The sequence below is a fragment of the Botrytis cinerea genome, chromosome 6 (genome assembly GCF_000143535.2).
Source record: "Botrytis cinerea B05.10 chromosome 6, complete sequence".
NCBI classification, from domain to species: domain Eukaryota; kingdom Fungi; phylum Ascomycota; class Leotiomycetes; order Helotiales; family Sclerotiniaceae; genus Botrytis; species Botrytis cinerea.
The window spans coordinates 2218257-2229010 of record NC_037315.1 but is presented as its reverse complement, the minus strand read 5'-3'; the positions used below and the strand labels follow the sequence as shown (position 1 = coordinate 2229010).

Here is a 10754-nt window from a genome sequence, read left to right as displayed (position 1 = left end):
AATTTTTTGTTGATATTCGCTAAGAAATACATTGTGAACTTTAGCTCCTTTTAGAAAATGTTTTCAAATTTTTCACAAATTTCGGTCTTCAAATTTATAAAAAAATTAATTCCCTAGGTATACAAATTTTTTAAAAGAATGTTATTATTATATAACAAGTTAAAATATAACGTAAGTTACTTTTATGCTATTATTAAGATTGATATATACATATGTATATATATATATTATTTTGATTCTAGTTTTGATAGATCACAGCTTTCAATTCTAGATTTTATAATAGATTCTGGATTCTTTAATGTTGAAACTTTAGATTCTAATTCATTATAAGACGTTTCTTTAAAAGTAAAATAGTAATTTTATGATTATAATACTATGTTCTAGTCTAAAATTATGGACTTTAGTTCTTACAAATTCTAAGTACCTAACACAAGAATGATTCTAGATTTACTTTCATAGTATTAAAGTAAGTAAGTTACCTAGGTATCTAGTTTTCTTTTAGTGAAGCAAAAGTATTTTATTACTACATACATAGGTAGCATATAATTTGTATACTTCTTAAAAAACGATTTGATTATTATTATTTATTGAAATCCACAATTATTTTACTTTCATACCTCTTAGATTTATATCAACAAGATAGATTCTATAGTATGGAAGTATACAGATCTAATGAAATTTGTTTTAAATCAGATAAATACTTTAAATGCAATAACTATTGTATTACCGATATAACTAAGTACCTAGACGTGTAGTTTTAAGTGAACAAAAAAGAAATTAATATTTTGCAATTTTCTGTATACAACTAATTAGTTTTTCCTCGATAGACTATAATTTGATATTTAGAATCTATTATTATACGTATTATAGCAAGCAGCAAAGAGAAATTTTAATAATTAAATGGAAAGATTCTTTAATGCATAGGTATTAAGGAAAATGGATCTTGTGATAAACAACGGAAAGGTAGATTGCATTATAACGAGATGGAACATAGCTCTGAAATGTTGAAATATATTTATTTGGGTATAAATTGTGATATAAAATCTATCATAAAATTCGAAAAATACCTATGAAAGTAAATTGTCTTCCAATTTTAAGTTATAAAAGTAAATAAACGTCATTTGTGTGAGAGGGGGAAGCGGGTAAGAGTAATTTCCGTTATGTATACCTAATGTTTATCAATGAAAACTTGAATTCCAAAAAAATCCTTTTTTATAGCAAGAAAAATGTTTTCATCCAAAGAGAATAAAGTTTCTTCGACATTTTAACATGTTAATCTATATTAAAAGCCAATGAAACTATTATTGGTTATTCATTCATTGTTAAGTCGTTTCTTCATATGTCTATTTTACAAATCAAGAAAAATACATGATATTTCTTTTGTCGAAACTAAAAGGTTATTCAAAACTTTAATTATGTTTTGAGTGTAATACATAGATTTATTCAAATTTGACTTATTTTTCAATGACATATCTTTTAAAAAACGGTTAGTTAAATGAATCGTAAATTACTCTTATATCATTAGAATTGGTACATTTTTATTTTTATGCTATTTAGATTCTGATCAAAACGAATTAGATTCTAAAATAGATTGTAGCTATAAATTTACAGAGTCTGGGATTCTAAATATAATATTTAATAAATATATTTAAATAATAAAATCCATCATTTCATTATGGATTTTAATTCCCTGTTATTCTTGGTTTCTTTTCTTTGCTTCAAAAAGAATAAAAGACATATCTGTATAACCTTAATTAGCCCTCCACCCATCCTCCCTCATCAAAAATATAATCTCTATAATCTATAGATTTTATAATTGAATCAAATATATAAATTAGTATATCTAAAATCGATCCTAAAACTATAGAATCTCTATGAATATAATAGGCTAGAATTTAAATGGCATAAGAGTAAAAAGACGTCAATTTTAGTGGCATGAGAGTAATTTACCGTTAAATGAACCAAGAAACAGATTCTCTGAAATTGATTTCTTGATTTTTTGAGCAATAATGAATAATACAATATTATGTTTTATGCTATTTGTAAGATTTGTAATGTAATTATTTAACCAATTCAATTATTCCAAGTCTCCATGGGATATAAATAACTCTCTATTTTCAATTTTTATTTGAGAATGTTGCTTAATCTGTTCATTGAAATAAGGCTATAAAATCTCGCAATCTAACAAGTTGATATGAATTTAACTGAATTTTCAATGTACCTAATCAAAATAAAAATCTATATTTTGTGAAATATATTTTGTAAAATGCAATCTGTAACATGTCAAAAAGAGCAAGAATTGCGGAAAGACTATATATTATTTTTTGATTAAATCCCCAACTTATTTGATTTGAAACAACTTTCATAACTGGAGATTGATCGTTGAAAAAGACAGGTATAGACACCTCAAGAATATCAAGTGTAAAGAAAATTGATTTATGAATTAATATTGAAGAATTGAATTAAAAGCTTTTCCAAAACATCGTTCTTACAGTTCAACATTAAATGATTGATTCCCTTATTGATTGTTTGAATAACTTTTGAAAAGGTTTAAAACTAACTTACCTAGGTACCATTATGTTTGTCACTGATTGAAAGAATTTGGGTTCAAGAATAATGTTCAGATAAACAGTCAAAGTAAAAGGGAAATCTTAGTATTTTATATCCAAAAAAAATCTAATATAGATTCAAAAATCTTTAAATCAATTCAATTTCAGAAAAGTTATATCTTTAAACAATTTTGTATTAAGCATCTTATGAATGAATAAAAATATAGTTTCAAGGTTTTTAGATTTAAGTTTAGATTTATGTTCAAGTCTTGTTTCACCAAAATAAAGATACATATCATTTTCTTCAAAGATACAAGATTTTCAAATGGTTTTAAAATTTGGATATAAATACCTAGGTAAAGATATAATTGAAATCCTTTTGAGTTTTGGATTTTTAAAAATTAATGTAACATAAACATAATTATAGATTCTAAAGGGTAGTAAATATATATTTGAATGTCAATTACAAGTTTTTGATTATCTTCAATCATGAAAGGCTAACAATAAGTTTCTTTTTATAGATTAAAAAATTACTTTTATGAATAATTGTTGTTTTGATGATACATAAAAAATATTCTGAGTATCTATCATACCTAGGTACCTAGGTAGTTATAATCACTTCAAACTTTCAAATATCTTATTACAAATGAAAAGAAATTATGAAATTTGAACTAGTTTTCTCAACAGAAGTCTTTTTCGCATTATAACTAGGTACGAATATTATCAATCAATACAATCTAAATCAGATAACGGATTTTAATATCTTTTGGGTTTTTAAAGATATAACAGATCAACATGATTGGTTCTTATGATTGAATAAATTATTGATTCTTATGATTTTTGAACAATATAACAATTCTAATAAATTCTTCAATTTGTATAGAAATACTAGAAATGTAACATTGGAATATCAATGTTTTTCTTGATGATGTTTATTAAAATGCTGTAAATATTTAATAGAAATCATTTCGACTTGAAAGTTGATTTATGTTAATTAATTATTAATTATAAAAAATGTTTTGGTAATTTAAATTCTATTTCTAATAATTTTCAACGATTTTCCTTTTTATATACTACCTACTTATAATATGAAAGATAATCATGAATAGAAAAATGCAGTTATTTTATTACAAAATTTACATTTATGAAAACAATTTTTTTAATTCAAGAACTCTTTATGATATAATTGTCTTTTTCTTTCTGAGAATGTTGTCAGAGGTGTAAAATACTGAATTCAAGACTACTACTATACATTAATCATACATGTTTTAAATTTCTTTTTGAAAAAAAGAAAAAACAAAAATTGAACTATGTTGATTTATTTAAATTTTAAGAATTTCAAGAATTTTGTTTTTCAAAATTTCTCAAATAGTAATTACTTGCGTTGTTTATAATTCAAATTACCATTTTTTCTTGGATCCTTATAAATAAAAACAATAACATATCTGTTAATACTTTCCATGATTTTTTTACACCTTTTAGAATTTATATTTATATTTGTATTACCTAGGTATATAGATTATGAAGAATTCAAAGAATGAAAAGGTTTTAATTATTGTTTTACTTAAATTCGAATCTTGAAGCTGTTTAGAAATTTTAGGTTTTTTTAAAGGAGCAGTTTATACACCTATTTCTTTAAACAAGGACTTTTATTTTCCACTCACTTTCGCTTCAAACTTAGATAGTGGTATTAGAGGTGCTCTTAAATTTAAAACATTATTCGATGGTTTTAGATATTCAAGTTTGAATTTGAATTCGGATTTAATAAATATGAACTGAAAACATGTTTAGTTAGGTATACATAAATAATATTTCAATAGTCATAAAAAGATAAATATCTATTTCAAAGTAAGTATAAAATAAATAGTAATTATAGACTAGGTAGCTATCGAATAAATACCTAGGTATAAACTGAATAAATATAATATAAAAAGAAGTTGATTTGATTTATCAAGTCAACTTATCAAGTAGATTTATTAATATAATTGGATTTCAAAAGTCTACATACGAGAATAGGTTTCATTATAATATAAAACTTTATACTCAAGATGATTATTAGTTTCATGTTATAATGACAAGAATTGTAACCACCTAGGTAGTTACACAACTTATTGAATTCCTATTTGAAATTTAATTTAAGCCACTTCAAAATAATTCTAAATATTTTCATATAACCCTAAAGGCAGCTCCTACAAGAATTAGATTATTGAAACATTAATTATATATAACTGAATACTCTGATTATATATCAAAGATTTAGCTAAATATAATTTATAAAGAATTAATAAGAAAGAAAAATTCCTACAATATATTGTTCAAAATCTTATAATTAGATACTATTAGTTTTCACAATAGATTTTGATCAATCTATCAGTAATAATAAGATCTAAGAGCTTAAATCCAAATAATAGTTATTTCTACTTAATTGTTTTATTCAAAAGACAACACATATAGAAAACGTTAAAAGCTTTTTATCTATCTACTATTGATATAGTTAATATCAATTTTTATAATATTTGAATAATAATATTATGAACAAAACTAGTAATTATATTTATACTTGCTCTATATAAAAGGACATTTTATATAAAAACTATTTATTTATTTTCTATATAGTAATATATACTAGTCCCTTGAAATATAAAGGATAAATCAAGAATTCCTTTTTACCTTGAAAAGTATAAATATTTCTACTAGTTTTTAGATTCATAAAAACCTAATTTATATACATACCTACCTAGGTATCAAACTACTAATATAATATAGTTCTACTATTTGCATTAATTTCAAGAACAAAGTTTATCGTAAATCTGATAACATCATCAAATGTATAGATGGACATTATTTTATGCTTGGATCAAACTGAAATTAATTTGATTTCTCAAAATTGATAAGATTTTCAATCTTCAATCTAATATAATAATCGAAGTTTAAATGATTCTGTATTTGTATATTAGTATTATTTTATAATTCTCAAGTTTAGATGATTTTAATTTTATAAAAGTTTGTGATTGAAAGAATTAAGTTGCGTGTAGAATGACTTGTTTAGTAATAACTTCATTAAAAATGAATCCTATTATAAAATCCATTATATGATTGTTTGGTTCATAAGAATTTCAAATATTTTAAATATCAAGTTCATTAAAAAAAATCAGTATTCAAATATACATTAAAGATTATGTTAAATCTCATAAACTTTGAAAGGCAAATGTAACAAGATTGAATTATGTATATATTTTTATAATCTTATATCTGTATAAAACCAAGTTACTTTTATATTGGTAAATTTATAAACTGTTTTTTTAATAGATTAAATTGACATATTAACATCAATATCAAAATAAAATTATTTTACTTAATTAACGAAAAAGAAAACACCTAGAAAATTATCTTAATTAAAAGTACAAATACAAATGAATTAATAGAAAAATTAAAACTTATTGAGATATATGATCTCTTTTTGAGTAAACCTTAAAGCAATAATCAAATCAATTAATTGGATTTCAAAAAAAACCAATAGAAATGTCGATATCTGAAATTTGTTTAACTTCAACATTTTCAAATTTTCAAACTCTAGATAAAACTCTATATTGAGAAATTCTGAGTAAGAAATGTACAATAAACCATTAAACTATCAAACGTTCAAGAAAAAGCAAGAATCTATAAATAAGAGTAAAAATAAGAAAGCTGTATGATCATTATATCAACTTGCCATTAAAAAGAAAAATTTAAAATCCAGAGATTCAATAGATTTCAAAATCATCAATGACCAACGGGAAATAACTTTAGAAATCTATGATCAGAAAAGTTTTCTTCTCAATACAACATTCAATAACATCATCTTAATGAGTAAAAAGTAACTATATTAAATTTCAGTTCAAAAGATTAAGACTTCAAAAATCATTCAAATTTCATAATTATAATTTCAAAGTAATATTTTCCAGAATCTGGCTTTGATTTTATTATAATTCTACTTCATTATTAATTTTGCTCTCCAATTATCAAGTATTTATTAAATCTAGATCATTATTTAACTCTTGAATTTGAGTTACACTGGTTGTTAATATTGAGAGATACAATATTAAAAATGTTGATCATATATTAAAAAGATTTGTTTTATTATAGATTTAAAGTTTAAAACCTGTAACGTGTAGATAGAGTCTTTCAAATCAAAATTATTTCGAAAATTATAATTCTTCCAAGGCTTTTAATCAAAAATCAAAAACTAAAAGAAATTGCGCTCGATAAACATATAAATGTAATCCTCAAGTAATGTAGTATAGCACTAATAATTAAACTGGCTTTTAAGAAAAGTTTTGTTTCGAATAATGTTTTCATTAATTAATTCAAAATTCAAAAAAGGAATCAAAAAAGTAGTAATAATAGTAATAATAATAGTAGTAATAATAGTAGTAATAATAGTAATAGTATTGATTCATATTTGAATAGATCTTGTAAAAGATATTAAGCTATACTAAACCAAAAAAAATCAAAAACTATAAAAGGAAAAGGAAAAGGAATTCTTTAATAAATAATCCTAAATTCCTAATTCCACAATATTACAATTGTATTATCTATTTTAAAAAGTATTTCAAATTTATTATACATAACTTTATAATCACTTTCTGTGTAAGACTACAATTGTTATTTATATAATAATAGCCTTATATAGCAGCATTCCATATATCGATACCTTAAATATCAGAAATCCTAATTACCTAAGATTTAAAAATATTAATCTAAATCATTTTAATTTTTGAAATATTAATATATTAGTTTCAATTTGAAAATGTTAATTTAATCCAAATTTATAAAGATATTAATATCATAATCTTAATTCAAAACACTATTTCAATCTAAATATTAAGAAAATATAATATATACACTTTATATATATAATAATAGAAACCTCGAATATTGCTATTCTATATATTAATATTTCAAATATTAAATTTATAATTAAAGCAATTTCAACTAACATTTTATAACATTTAACAACTTTTTTAATCGAATTAAAGTCTTTCAGAAATTAATAAAATGAAAGGAAAAAAGAAAAAAAACAAACTGAAATATCAAAAATAGCACTTGAAACAATATCAATTATATTTTTGATATTTGAAATATTAATATATGAAATGTTACTATATTAGGTTATTGTCGTGATTTACATAATTCCCCTATTCTATCTAAAATAAATTTATATTGATTTAAATAATAAAAAGCGCTGGATGATTCAAATCTCTCTTAAACAAACTGTAAATCTCTATTCTAATATACCCACAAACTACATGTCACAACGCCAACTACATATTCTATAGTTGCCTTCGTGCCTTAACCACGAACTACTAGCGTACCCTACTTCCTATAAGTAAAACCTCACTCTTCTATAGCTTTTCTAGCCTTATAATATAATACAAGTCTTTACCCGTACCTTGACACTACAAAATCAAAAAAAAAAAAAAAAAATCATACTCAAAAGATTTCTTTCTACTTCTTTTCTAATACTTCTTTCTTCTTAGTATATATTACTTATTTTTCAATCAATAAAATCGATTTTATATTGTGAAACAATATCAAGTAATAATAATAATAATAACAATAATAATAATAATAATAATAATAATAATAATAATAATAATAATAATAATTCTAATTCTAAAAAAGAAGATTAATTTAATCTATAGATTATTAGAAATTTTAATAGTTCAATTTTAGTTTTATAGATTCTAATAAAAGAATTATAGGATTATAAAAGATACTATATATCGATATTAAATCTTCGCCCTCGAAATAAAAAAAGAATTACATAAAAAATATAATTATTCTTTAGTCTCTCAAGAACTTCATAATAATATAATATAACTCAATTTATAATCAGTTAAAACTAATTAAATAAAGTTAAAATATTTATGAATATGATTAATAATTAAATAGAAGAAAAATATAAGTAAGTAGATTCATCTGATTTATATTATCATTAAAAAATATATCACCCTGGAAAATGCCCTGATATTTTAATTAAATAGAAATTCAAATTAACAATTTCTCGTAAAATACAATAAAAAATATAAGTCTTATATTATTTATTTAAAATATTATGAATGAATCAAAGAGTTATCGACTGAAAGAATCTTGCTTTTTATTGTTTACTAATTAAAATTTTATACAATCATTTATAATCAATTAGAAGAGGTTTTATAAATGTTCCAAGTATAAAAATCACACTCTGATAGAGATACATTATTACGTAATACATAGTGTATAACTTTAATATATTTTGCTTCTACGAACTCATAAGAAACAAAATTCTACAAGTTCGTAGTCTGAAGATTATGTTTCTCTAACGGCTGGTCTGGAGACTCTTGATTTCGAGATTAAGCTTTCTCTCCATTTTAACGTATAGGAATGTTAACGAATGAAATTATAGTAACCGGACCGGGAATCCGGTGCCGACGGCTCTCGCCCCTCATAGCCGACTTTCTGATGATCCCTATTGGACGGAACTCATCATCACATCAAGATGCAACTCAGATCAAAATAATTTTTCCGGTCTTTGTGGAGATAATTCTATGGTACTGGTGGGATAAATACTCATTTGTGATCAAGACACGTATTATTGTTCTTAGGCTTATTGTTGACGACTATCTATAAACACGACTTTTCCCCCTCGAGATTCACATGCCCCGTGTCCATGGTTTGATGTTATAGATTCCAATCTAATGGCAAAAATAATTATTCCTCTACTTCTATGTGTAGCAACAACGGCCGCTCAGCAGGCCGTGTATGGTCAATGCGGAGGTTCGAGCTGGACGGGTGCGACAACTTGTGCTACAGGGAGCACTTGTGTCTACCAGAACGCATACTATAGTAGTGTTTTCCTTGACTACATTGCATTGCAGCGTGCTCATCATTTTGTCTAGGTCAGTGTCTTCCAGGAGCAGCTACCAGTACTTCAAGCTTGAAGACGACAACAAGTGTCCCGACAACCTCAAAAACGTCTACAACATTAACAACAAAGGTGTCTTCAACCTCGACCTCTACTACAAAGAGTAAGACCATGGCATATATATGTCATTCCAACTACCTAACCGCTACTTAAGCTTATAAATGAATTGCTTAGGCCCCACATCGACTGCAGCCGTAGAGTATTTCATAACTTTGTACGTTATGTGTATTACAACCATTTATGCATCTGAATTCAAGTCCCACTAACTCCAAAGTCAGTGGCGACTCATACTCTCAAACAGGCTTTGACCCGACTCTAACCCAGCCAGCTGCCGGCAATCCTCTTGGGAATCCCAATCTTCAAGGTTACACGACCACTGGCGGGTTCAATTGGGTACGTAAATTGAAAAACTCGAATGCGTCCATTTGCTGATGCAAGTTATGTAGATTGGGTACCTCGTTGAGTCTTATAACAATACGCTCATGTTGTCATACAACTTTGCTTATGGAGGCGCAACTACCAACGCATCGCTTGTTGCACCATTTGCATCCACCGTACTATCCTTCATTGACCAAGTAGACCAGTTCGTTAAATACAATCCCTCCGGGCCTTGGTCCTCTAGCAATACGCTTTTCGGCATTTGGATGGGTGTCAATGATGTTGGAAACTCATATTATCTTCCAAATTATACTACATTACTCGGTCAAATCATGGATTCTTACTTCGCAGAGATCCAGCGACTCTACAATGTAGGAGGCCGGAACTTTCTATTCCTAACCGTTCCGCGTGAGTCCCCTTGTTGATTGAGATTGAAAAGGGAAATACCAGGAACTGATGATACATAAAGCAACTCAAGATAGTCCCCTTTTCGTAGGCCAAGGGACAGCCGTACAAGCTTCTCTGGCGACCGCTATATCTCAGTACAATGCGGCTCTAGTTTCACGCATAGCATCATTCAAAGCCGCAAATGCTGGATCCAACACCTGGGTGTATGATACCCAGACTCCTTTTCTAAACGCAATCGACAACCCTACAGCGTATGGCGCGGCCGACGCTACCTGTATCAATGCGGACGGCGTTAGTTGTTTATGGTGGAATGACTATCATCCCAGCCAGATTGTCCATAAATTAGTTGCTCAAGGGGTTGCCTCACTCTTAAAGGGTGTATTTTGGTAAATAAGTGAGCCGTGCGCTGATCAATTCCATTATTTGTATATTCGATTCAAGAGACCAGTGTGACTGTCTTGTTTATATATTGA

The 10754-nt window shown here is 25.9% G+C and overlaps 1 protein-coding gene across 1 annotated transcript; it reads left to right on the top strand.

Annotated features, from left to right (window-relative positions):
* The first annotated feature begins 9204 nt into the window (after positions 1-9204).
* BCIN_06g06410 (hypothetical protein) lies at positions 9205-10754 on the top strand. The gene is made up of 6 exons (XM_024693674.1): positions 9205-9416; positions 9470-9598; positions 9670-9709; positions 9774-9888; positions 9942-10281; positions 10343-10754. The coding sequence occupies exons 1-6, from the start codon at positions 9269-9271 to the stop codon at positions 10669-10671; spliced, it is 1101 nt and encodes a 366-aa protein (XP_024549460.1). The 5' UTR covers positions 9205-9268; the 3' UTR covers positions 10672-10754.